The sequence below is a fragment of the Coptis chinensis genome, chromosome 4 (assembly GCF_015680905.1).
Source record: "Coptis chinensis isolate HL-2020 chromosome 4, ASM1568090v1, whole genome shotgun sequence".
NCBI classification, from domain to species: Eukaryota; Viridiplantae; Streptophyta; class Magnoliopsida; order Ranunculales; family Ranunculaceae; genus Coptis; species Coptis chinensis.
Genome location: NC_141459.1, coordinates 92,556,746 through 92,569,398, shown reverse-complemented (window position 1 = coordinate 92,569,398; position 12,653 = coordinate 92,556,746). Strand labels below are relative to the sequence as shown.

Here is a 12,653-nt window from a genome sequence, read left to right as displayed (position 1 = left end):
GCTCCTTTTTGTCACCTTCTTAATAAGAAAATGAAATTGCCTTTCGTTTTCTTTGCGAATGAATTTTGCATATACTAATAATAGTTGATAATATGTTACACGGACACGCCATATTTCAAAAATAATTTGTGTCCCACACTTACACATTGTATGTCATATAATTCAATTTTTAATATTTCGCCATGTCAGAAACTTCATATTCGTGTAGAAACTTTGTATCCATGTCGGCTACGTACACACATATCCGTGTCAATGTAACTTAGGGTTATTCTTTTTTGTGTGGACAAGTGTAAGAGACATTGGCCTTGGTCCATTAGCATCTTGCTGAAGGCCCAAGGCCCAAGGGTTGATGGCTTGATGCAGTAATTTGTTTTGATTTATGTAAGTACACCATCTTTATTGATCAGAAAGAAAAATAGCAGAAAACCTATGTCATCTAGTTCACTAACAAAACAAACTTATTTATTATGGTCCAAATAAATTCTAGTAAGCTACTTATATTGGCATAAATAAGAAACGGTGCCAAGCAAAACAAGAGCAGATGGGCTTCTACTAGACTAAGGATATAGGGCTAGGGGCTTTGGGGGAAGACATGGAATAAAACATGATTACCCTTAAAGCCAACTCATTGGGTAGAGTCGTAAAGAAGGCAATTGGCCAGAAAACCTAAGGGCGTGTTTGTTATGATGGAAACACTATGGAAAGCAAGAAAAGAAAAATAAGATGAGTGGTCTATCTTTTCCATAGTTTTTAAGCTGTTTGTTTACCCATGGAAAGGAAATGTGCTTTTCCATAGGGAAACAAAATCATGGAAATGGAGAAGGTTTTGTGTCCTTTGCTAACCCCTAAATTTTTTAAGGAAATGGATAGCTAGGGACTCCCTACAAGCACACCTAATAATACAATTATTTCTTTCCATAGCTTTTGCAAACAAACATGATTATTCATTTCCCCAGTTTACCAAACACACACTATTTTGGAATTATTTTCTTTTCATTCCATTCTATAGTGGACCACCCATTTTATTTTATTTCCTTTCCATTAGCTCAAACTTAACAAACACACCCTAATATTTTTATGCTCTACACCAGATTAGAAACTTTAAGTAGGTCATAGATTAGAAACTTTAACAAATTGAAAACCCGTATCATGTTAGGCTCTACACCAACCATAAGTTTGGTGACGACCAAGTCATCAACATTACTGAACACTTTCTTCCTCAAATTAGTGGTTACCACCTGATCTGGTTACAAACTACCCCATTAATGGCGTACTGCCCCTAAACTGATATAGGCCGACTAGCGCCGACTGCACAAATTTCCACAAACCAACGATTTCATTGGCTATACTGACCCTTTTAAACTATATTTTTGCATTGAAGAACTACAACCCTGGTGATGTTTGGCCAATGTTGTGCATGCCAAAACTATCAGGAAAAAAAAAGAAATAGGAAGAAAGAATAGAAAAAAAAAAAAAAAAATTATCACCATTGCCCTTAGGGTCTGTTTGGAAGTTTTCATTTGGAATTGGAATTAAAAATATAATTCCAAGACTTACAATTTCAAGTAGTTAAAATTCCTGAATATATGGAAATCTCAAGTTTCTGCCCTTATAAAAACTTACAATTCCTTGATTTTGGGGATTTGAGGCTTCCATTCTAGTGTTGAAAAGGTTGCCAAACAGGGTGATTCTTAATTTTCAGAAATATATTCTAAATTCCACCCTAAAATCCTGGTTGCTAAACACACCCTTACACAAGTTCTTATTCCAACTATATATATATAACTCCAAAATGATACACAAGTACATAGAATCTTCTCAGTGTATGTGCTCAAATTATAGAAAATAGGGGCTGGCATTTCCTCTCGATTCAAAGAAACCCCAACCAACTTGTTCGTTTCATATCATAACCTCTCCAAAAAAAAACTCTCTTAAGGATATCGAGCCTAATTTATTTTCCACAGATATTCCAATCTTAAAAATAGGACAGTCTAAAGAGAGTATTTAACACGAATTTAAAATTTCATCATCCGTTTTAATTCTCTTTAACAAGAATTTAAAATTTCATCATTCGCTTTAATTGTCTTGCTATAAAACAAGATTTTTTTTTAGAGTCCAAATCATATTTCAAAAGATTAACAAACTTACCATGGACGATTTTTCAATAGGAACATTGGGAATTCCAACACAATAAGAATTCTTCTTTCCAATCCCAGCTTATTTTCCCTTTCAAAAGAAACAACATATAATAAGTGGGAGTGGAACAACGTGTACTCATAAACCATTAAAATGTGCACCAACCTGTTAATGATGATAATTGTGGTGAGGATCGATTAGAATATTCGTACAATCGTATACACACCCCGCCATGAAAAGCCATTTTGGGCTTGAAGGGTCAACATCTTGCTCCAGCTGTTCAACATGCTCTAGTTGTTCATCAGGCTTTCTTATCCTTGCTCAGATTCTCTCAATATTGTTTTAAACTGAGATTATGGTAATCCACCGTGCTTCAACAAATGCTCATATTCCTCCTCCTCGATATCTGACACAACAGGATACCGTTCTTCAAAGAATCTTCGATGGACTCATACTTTTGTTTCTTCCTATCACCCCATCTTCGTAGTCATCATTGGGTTTCCAACCTAAACCCTGCATTCAATTTAAAGTAACACTCACACTCACACTCACATCACAGATAGGAAAATCACCTCTTCAACAAACAAAACAACAACATCCATCATCCCTAACTAAACATAATAAACACAACCACCAACACAAAACATTCTTCCCTCAGATAGAATAACCACAAATTAGTACACCAAAAGAAGTAATAAGGGAATCAATATTATAAACGAATTTATTAAACATCAAAACCAATACAACCTAAAACCATAAAACACTACACCAAAAATAATAACAAGGAAATCAGTGTTATAAACGAACCAACACAACCTAAAACCACCAAAAGATGTACGTAATAATAAGGAAAATCAATATTATAAACGAACTGATTAAACAACATCAACCTAAAACAACAAATTACTAATAACATGCAAATACCACTATGCACACATCATTATGCATGTATATACCAACATGCATGCAAACACTACTATGCATGTGTATATCACATATGCACATACCATTATGCATATGTATTAAAACATACATACACCTCTTTGCATGTAAATTCGTTGCTAAAATTTGAATCGCCCATTCTCTGTAATTAAATATGATTCCCAAAAATTGGTGGAGGGAGATTCATAAAGAAAGAAAAGGGAAAAAACGATCAAACAAAGTGGAGACATGTTTTTGCCCAAAATCATCAAGTGGAGGGCAAAAATGTCATTGAACAAAAACTGCCCATGAACCATAATTATATGCCAACCCTAACCCTAACTAAAACCAAAATTAAAACTCAATACCGTTCTCTTATTTTCTCTTCTTTCACGCATTTTAATATCAAACTAAAAAAAATAGAAAAAATGTCAGGGAAAAATAAATATCCGATGAATCCTGTGAGTATGTTATTAGTAATTTGTTGTTTTAGGTTGATGTTGTTTAATCATTTCGTTTATAATATTGATTTTCCTTATTATTACATCTTTCGGTATAGTATTTTGTGGTTTTAGGTTGTGTTGGTTCATTTATAACACTAATTTCCTTGTTATTATTTTTGGTGTAGTGTTTTGTGGTTTTAGGTTGTGTTGGTTTTGATGTTGAGCATTTCTACTGAGACTCCCTCTATAACTCCCTTGGGGCTCCATTTCCTACGTGGCATCCAAATCCCACTTTCTCTTTCCAAAAATAAAAAAACAAACATAGAAACAAAATAATAACTAATAACTTATCTGATTAAATAACTAAAACTGTAAATAGTAACAAATAAATAAAAAACTTGCCAATATTTCCACAAACAAAAACAAAAAATAATTAATTAAAGAAAGAAACAATCTTACTTAACACCAAAAAAAATTGAATAAGGTTAATTAATTTTCTTTTCTACTGTATCTTTATCTTAAGTCACACCATTTTCATATTCAAAACATTTATCTTCCATCATCTTTTTTCATACATTTGTTCAAGTCAATAGATAGAGAACTAACATACAAAAAACAAAAAAAAAATCTCCATTCAAAATTAATATAAATTAAAGTGATAAAAAGTGGAACTTTGTAAAATGAGAGAGAGAGAGATTGATAATCAATAAGGTGAATTTTTTGGGCGTCGGTTTTTTCTTTCTTTTTTAGTTTGATGAAATATAGGTAAGTTTTTTGTTATTTATTTATTAATATATTGAGTTTTAGCTAATTAATTGGGTAAGTTATTAGTTATTTATTTGTTTCTATTTTTGTTTTTTAATTTTTGGAAAGAAAAATATAATTTGGATGCCACCTAAGATATGGAGTCCCTAGGGAGTTATTAAGGGAGTCTAAATAGATTTTTTGTTTGATGTTTAATAAATTCGTTTATAATATTGATTCCCTTATTACTTCTTTTGGTGTACTAATTTGTGGTTATTCTATCTGAGAGAAGAATGTTTTGTGGTGGTGGTTGTGTTTATTATGTTTAGTTGGCGATGATGGATGTTGTTGTTTTGTTTGTTGAAGCAATGATTTTCCTATTTGTGATGTGAGTGTGAGTGTTATTTTAAATTGAATAAAGGATTTAGGTTGGAAACCCAATGATGACTACGAAGATGGGTGATAGGAAGAAACAAATGCATGAGTCCATCAAGATTCAACAAAGAAAACAAGAACATCCTGTTGTGTCCTAACTAAACATAATAAAGGAGGAACACTACAAAGAATTGGTTGAAGCACGATGGATTGCCATAATCTCAGTTTAAAATAGTATCGAGAATCAATCGGGCAAGGATAAAATTGGTGAAACATCAAGACCTGTTGAACAACCTAAAACTATAAAACCCTTCTCAAAAAGGTGTAAATAGGAATGGATATAAATCTAACCCTCACCACAAAAACCAAAATTATGTATCGGAATAATAAGGACTATGTACTACTGTTAAGTCCCAACTTAAAAATATCATCGATGACAACAATATTGAAATCGTGATAAATCACACGATTAATTAACATAAGATTTGAATAGGCCTAAAATTCAATTGTTGTTTAATTGCTTGTCAAACTAGTGTTGAAATTGACCCAATTATTCTTCAATCAACAATAACCTAGAATTGAAAAGTTAAAAAGTAGATTGTAAAGTGAGAAGAGTGTTTGTCATGAGAGAATAAGATGTTTTCTCACATCTTAAATCACTAATCACAACACACAAATCAACTAGATCTCAAACATGGAAACAACTAGATCTCAAAAAATATTACAAGTTTATAGGTGATTTTTTTTTTAGATGGAGAAGAATATAGATGTTTATTATGAGAGAATAAAGAATTTATCGATAGAAATGGAATAGAGATTTGGGGAATAAGAGTTTGCTCACATAATAAACACAACTTAGGTTGAGTCCAAAAAATTTCAATTTCTATTATGTATAGGAGAATGTTATTATTAGAAAAAAAAAAAACAAAAAAAAAACAAAAATAGAAATTTTGTCCTAGAACCATAATTACTAACACTGGCCTCGTTAATTTGTCATGAAACCATAAATAAAAGTAACTCGATACTACAACTATAATTATTCTTCAATTTGTGTGATTGGCCCTAATTTTGTGAATAAGCATTTATATAAGTCACCAACTTCTTTCTCAAGAAAGTTGTGAAGTTATATTAACCGTTGGATCTAGTTTATATGTGTGGTTCCACCAAAAAGTAACAAACCAGCTAAAGACAACAAATGGTAAATTACTAATATTTTTTTACTTTAAGCTCTCGACCACCTTCATGGCCAATGTATCTAGTATTTCCTATCTAGTATTTCGAAGCCGAAGCCACGACTTTCGAAGAACTGCATGATGTTATGAGAGTAAAAATGTTCTGCAGTATATATACTCTACTAAAATTTGAAAAAACATAAATGGTAAATCACTTACTGTAAATCAAAATAAATTAACCCAAGTTACCAGATGCACTATGGCACTCCATAATCTTTATAATCTTTACGCTATGGCACTCCATAGACTAGATCAAACTTTTAGTTTACCTCTGTATGTGTGTAATTTGGACCTTTGGGATTTTAAGCCCTATGCCTATTTATAGTTATTGCTAATGCTAAGAAGTGGTTATAGAAGGGGCACGATCTCTTCCTTAATCATTTGATATCTTACCAAAGAAAAAGAAACACCTCAATCAAATCGTGGGTGATTATTTTTCTTAAACGTGGTAATTTAATGTTGTTTCTTGACCAGACAAGGTCTGAGTAGTCCTGCGTGTCATTCAAATTCCATTTTCTCTTTCAAAAAAAAACAAACAAACAAATATAAAAACAAAATAATAACAAATAATTTATCTAATTAAATAACTAAAATCAGAAATAGTAAAAAAAAAAAATCTCAACAAATTTACCAATATTTCCACACAAAAAATGAAAGAAAATATCTTGACGCCCAAAAAAAGTTGAATCAGATTTCATTAATTTTCTTTTCTACTGCATCTTCATCTTTAGTCACACCTTTTTCATATTTAGACCATTCATCTTCTATGTCCAGTTCATCTTTCTCCAAACATTTGTTCAAGTCAATAGATAGAGAACATACAAATATTTTTTCCTTATTCCAAATTAATATAAACTAAAGTGATAAAAAGTGAAACTTTGTAATAAGAAAGAAAGAGAGGGGGGGATTGATTATGAAAGTAAATTTTTTGGGCATTTTTTTGTTTTGGTAGAATAGATAAGTTTTTTGTTATTTGTTTGTTACTATATTGGGTTTTAGCTATTTAATTGGGTAAATTATTAGTTATTTATTTGTTTCTATTACTCTTTTTATTTATTTTTTTTTTTAAATATTTTGGAAAGAGAAATATAATTTGGATATCACCTCGTATGGAGTCCCTAGAGAATTATTAAGGGAGTCTAAATAGATTTTTGTATTTCTTAATTAGTGATCCCTCGGTCATAGCATTATATCTTCCCTAGTTCCCTACCCTAATAAAGAAAACGTGAATATTGCCTTAATTAGTGAATTGGAGGATATTGATTTTGTTTCCTTAACAAATAACACTAATCACGTACAATTAACCTCAGCTAGAGTTTGATTTTGTTTCCATAACAAAAATATATTTTCTTTGTATTTTCCCTAATAATCACAGTCACATACCTTCCCTAATGAGAGTGTGACCTTAATCTCACGAATAAACCAAAGACGCCGTTAGTACTTACCACTTCGCTTTTACAAGTACAAGTATCAAAACGAAGGTCCAGTGGCCACCGTGTCCCAATAGAGATTGAATAGTTTATGTACCTGCCTATTCTTTTCTTATGCAGCAGGGATATAGTTTGTACACCTTCCTATTTTTGCCATTTCGAGAAGGAATTTGGCTGTGGGATCCCTAAGATCCACGAAAACCAGTAATAAATATCATATTTCATCACACCTATAAAGCTTCAATCATGCCTAACATTTCATTTTCATTTTCATTTTCTAAAATATGGTTGAGTCGTTACAACATTTCATTTTCTGACATTCAGTCGTCAAAGATGAGTACTAAATGATTCACAGTTAGCTTCCTTTAACTCATGAATAATTGTTTCACTAGCTACTAGCAACGAAAAGAATGAACGAGGTCCAGATGGCTAGAAGATGTCCAAGTCACCATTGCATCATCCTCAGCAAATAGTTAAGCAAAATTCTAAGCACCCCGAAAAAATACAGCACAGAAGAACAAAGGGAACAAGTAGGTAAAAGTACAATTGTAGTGATATCCCAAAGGGATTCGACGCAGCATGTAGAAAGTAGTGCCTTCTACTTCAATATGATGGAAGAAAATTAAAAGTTAAAAAGTAAATCCTGGTCAAGGTCCATTGTGCTTAGGGTAATTAATTGGCCTAAATCTCATGATTACCCTTTCGATATTCAGAGGTTTTGGAATGACTTCCATCCCTGCTGTAGGCCCTTGCTCGTGTTATTCCCAGAAACAGACTATAGGAGACTCTACAGAGAGAGACAAAGCTAAAGATCTAGATACTGAGATTGAAGAGTGTGATATGATTCCCATGAGCATCATCAGCGAAAGGGCAGTTTTTAGTGTACTCTCCTAAAATCGTGGATGGGGAGGATGTATACTTTAAAGGGAAATTCAGAAAACATAGATTTTCGCTTCCAAAGGGTTTAGATTATTCCTTGTTTATGTTGTTATGAATTTATACATCCGGTAGAGAACGTTCTCTCTCTAAGAACATTCACACTGTTTAGTCTAGATCAAGTCGGATGTATGAAGGCTGAAGGTCTGGTGCAAGTCAAGTCAGTCTCCTCTATGTAGAACAAACATTGGTTCCCCCTGGCGTATTTCTGGACTTCAAGTAACAATGTAGGCCAGAGGCCCGTTGGAAGTCAATGTTGGATGCCCAACCCCTCTATAAGAAATGAAACAGAAAATGAGAAAATGCTTGGTTTGAGTTGTGTGTGTGTGGAGTTTTTCCAATAAGTTTTCCCATTTGTCTGTATTGTTGTTTGACGCATTAATTATTACCCAGTAGTGTGCTTTTGTAATGTTATTTCATCAAAACTGTCATTTTTTTTTGGTAACTTATCAAAACTGTCATTTTTTTGGTAACTTATCAAAACTGTCATGGTGACGGTGCTATTTGTGGATTGGCATTATATGAAATGTTTTCAATTGTTTGGCTTGGATTTAATTTGTAACCTTTCAATTCACATAAATAATCATGTACTAGATTAATGCAATTTGTTAACTGTATCTATTTGCTGACTAACTCATCTATCTGCTCCTAAGCACTTATCTGCACTTTCTCAACATTTGCTTGAAGTCCTCTCTAGTGATGAATCCATAAGAACATGGTGGAATGAACAGAGGATCTGCATGATAAGCAATGTGTTTCCACCTAGATCCTCTGCTCTCTCGCTCATTATCCTTCGTTCATTTTCCTCGGTGCTTCCACAACCTCAGCAAACATGACATTTACAACAACACAATGAGACACTAGTGTTTAAGGGATAATAAGAACATCTAATTAAGTTTGAATCATTATTAGGATAATGGCTTACATCAATGAAGGTACAAGTAAGTTAGATTCTTTAGTTTACACCTTAAATGATTCTATTTCAGATATGGTGGGTAAATCAGCATATATGAAAATGTAATTTTTAAGTGCCCAAATTTGGTGCATAAACGCCCACTACGAAATCAGATTCCCTTCTACATATTGTTGTTGAATGTGGTTTTGCACGAGCAATCTGGTTTAGTAGACGCCCATGCTCTCGAATATCAAAGCGCAGAATTTCTCTTCATGGCCGAAGGAGTTTATGCAAGTGACTTTTAAGTTGGACAAGGATGATCTGCTCTTATTCTTTTTTTTTTTTTTCAATAATAACCCTTCACATTCATCTTAAGCAACTGACAAAGAATTTACAGAGTCTAGAGACCAATAGGGAGGTGGCCCAATAGTGGCATATTTCAATGCCCACTTAGCTAATACATGAGCTTCTCTGTTGTTATCTCTTTGAAACCAGAAAAACAAAACATTACAACCATTATTTATAATCAACTGGTTAAACATACTAGAAACTTTAGAAATGAAATCAGAGAGCTCCCAACCAGCGACTGCTCCTTTTCTTCTCAGCATAAGTTCTTTGCAATCTCCCAAAATCAATGTCTGTTCCAGTTTTAATCTTCCCATCAAAATACCAGCTAGGTCAGCTCCATGGCATTCTGCTTCTAGTGGACTCCTTGTGCTGAACTTCCTGTACAATGAATCAATGATCCCACCAATTGACCATTTGCATTCCGACAAACAACTGATGCATCACCTCTATTTCTTATCTTGTCAAAGGCACCATCAAAACTAATTTGATTCCAAGATGTATAGTAATCAAATCCTACTCTAGTCATCAACTCATCATTATATTAAGGGTTCTGGGAATTGAGTCAACATGCATAGTCATGTTAGCATCCTCTTGGTCATTCTTAAAAGCTTTCAAATCGCTATTTGTTCTTCGTCTCACTTGTGTGTAGATGTTCTCCATGCTCGGTTGCTGCTTCTCAAACCTTAGTTTATTCCTACTGAGCCATATGTGCTGGCAAAGTTTTTGTTTTCATCTTCAAGTGTACTGTTCCAAACAATTGCTTCTCTCAACCAATCCTTCAAGCCCTTACCTCCATGTTCATGCATTCTCAAATTTACGTCAGACCCAAACCATAAACACTTGGTCCACTCACAGTTAAGAAACATATGTTCATCTGTCTCTATTTCTTTCTGGCACAAAATACAAGAGATGTCTCCTTTAAACTTAGGGTTATATTGACATACCCCCCACCACTAGTTGCAATTAGGATTACCCCCATAATAATTGAAATTAGGATTTCCCCCCCAATTTGACAGTCAATAGGAGTCAACTAACAGTTGTCGTCAGTTGACTGGTCAAGGATCATGAATTGTCCTAAATACCCTTTTTCTGTGGAAATTACGAAATTAGCCATTGACACTGTTCAAAGCCCACAACTCAAAGCCTAAACTCGAAAAAACAAGTTAAAATACAACTAAAAATAAAACTCCAATCAAAGTTTAAAAATCAATTACCTAATAAAATTATTCAAACAAAAACCAAATAAGAAAAATGAATTAAAAAAACAAACACCTGTGGTTTAATTTAAGGGTATTATTACATAAAATTTTGATGACTGAATTTGTGCGTGTCTGAGCCTATATATTGTTTGTTGGGTACCCTTGTTTGTTATTTGTGGTGAAAAGCCATAATTCATCAAGGTTCTAAAAGAGCATTGAAACCTTCGGTATCAGCATCTAAATGGTACCTCTTGATCTTCAGATAGAGCAGAAGAAGTTCAACCTTTTCAAGAAAATCATTGCTTGCAAACATCTTAATCATGTCAGCATAGACCAACACCTGTGGCTTATACCAATACTCCTTCCGAACATCTTTAAAGACCTGTCGAAAAATGTATGTCATCAGTCGAGTTTCATGGAGCTAAAGCAATAATCAACTTTATAAAACAAAACAATCAAATTTATAGATAATCTCCGTAAAGCCAAACTCATTTACCGAAACTGAAATAGTCAATAAGGAAGAGTATGAAAGGGGACAATACCTGGAGAGCCAAAAGAGCTTCATTCTGCCTGAGGAGTTCCCGAAGAACAGCGAGCATATCAAACTTCAACAATCTCCTGACTTTGGATTCAAAGACTTGCTCGACCATGTTATCGTCTTTCTTGGCTCGCTTCAGAGCTTGAACGGTTTGAAATGCTTCAATACTCAGGTTTCTCCCTCTCTGCAACTGTTTTCGGCTCTGCCGGTGTTTCTGGCGTTAGTAATAAGCCACAGGTGTTTGTTTTTTTAATTCATTTTTCTTATTTGGTTTTTGTTTGAATAATTTTATTAGGTAATTGATTTTGATTTTTAAACTTTGATTGGAGTTTTATTTTTAGTTGTATTTTAACTTGTTTTTTCGAGTTTGGGCTTTGAGTTGTGGGCTTTGAACAGTATTAATGGATAATTTCGTAATTTTCACAGAAAAAAGGTATTTAGGACAATATATGATCCTTGACTAGTCAACTGACGGCAACCGTTGGTTGACTCCTATTGACTGTCAAATTGGGGGAAAAATCCTAATTTCAATTATTATGGTGGGGGTATGTCAATATAACCTTTAAACTTATATCGATGAATCACTTCCCTGTAGGCAGCCCTCCATAATACACTTTCCAAACAAACAATTGTATGCCTGCCTCAATTTTGGTTTTCCACAAATTTGTCATGACTTGATGATTTGTATCCGAAGCCTCGCTCATGCACAATTCATTAGTCAAATGTTTATAAGCAGACTTGACTGTCAAAACGCCAAGTTTACCAACTCATAGACCATGAAACGCAAAGTTGGAGTCAAACTAGGTTAGGAGAATTGTTTCATACACCTGTTATCAGTTGCATTAACCAAGTGGTCATAAACCCTAATATTGCTGATAAAATCATTTGGCATGCTCTTATTCTCTACACCACTCACTTTGGCATTGTTGGATTGGTGGCAGCAGTGGTAACCCACTAACCCAAGCTCTTTAGGTGCATCAGTGCATGACATTGCCAAGTTCATGGCGCTAAAATATTGGACTAAAAGTTCAAAAAGGTCAAGCATTGATGAAGTCGTCACTGAGAATGACTCGAAATTTCTAAAACATGGTATATTTATATTTATTAATGATAGCAAGGTTGGTTGCAATACACATGGACACGTATTTCTATGTAAATTAATGATTATGACTTTTGACACATCAGTAGGTCAAATAAGTGGGTTGGTCTAGCATTACTGCTTCTCAACCGAATAGAACAAATAGGCTATTTCTAAGAGCATTTGCAATGCAAGTGAAAATAATTCCCCCCTTATTCACCGCCACCTCAGCACTTATTCACCCCTTTTTCACCAAAACGGTGAAAAACAAGGTGAAGCTATGTAACGCAAAGGTGAATAAAATATCTCGGACGGAATGTTAGATTCTGTATGGACTTAAAAATCGAAAAAACGCTCTGGACGGAATGAAACATTCCG

At 33.7% G+C, this 12,653-nt stretch overlaps 1 protein-coding gene across 3 annotated transcripts; it reads right to left on the bottom strand.

The window, feature by feature from the left end:
- Window positions 1-9,434: 9,434 nt before the first annotated feature.
- On the bottom strand, window positions 9,435-11,494 carry LOC147505687 (pentatricopeptide repeat-containing protein At1g62350-like). 3 transcript variants are annotated; one of them, XM_086558170.1, is made up of 3 exons: window positions 11,202-11,494; window positions 10,908-11,041; window positions 9,435-10,549 (listed from the first exon to the last, which is right to left on the bottom strand). In XM_086558170.1, the coding sequence occupies exons 1-3, from the start codon at window positions 11,307-11,309 to the stop codon at window positions 10,516-10,518; spliced, it is 276 nt and encodes a 91-aa protein (XP_086414296.1). In that variant the 5' UTR covers window positions 11,310-11,494; the 3' UTR covers window positions 9,435-10,515. The 3 variants fall into 3 exon arrangements, with proteins under 3 accessions (XP_086414296.1, XP_086414297.1, XP_086414295.1); XM_086558171.1 differs by having other exon boundaries at window positions 9,438-10,350; window positions 11,202-11,493; XM_086558169.1 differs by lacking the exon at window positions 9,435-10,549 and having other exon boundaries at window positions 10,644-11,041; window positions 11,202-11,493.
- Window positions 11,495-12,653: the final 1,159 nt, after the last annotated feature.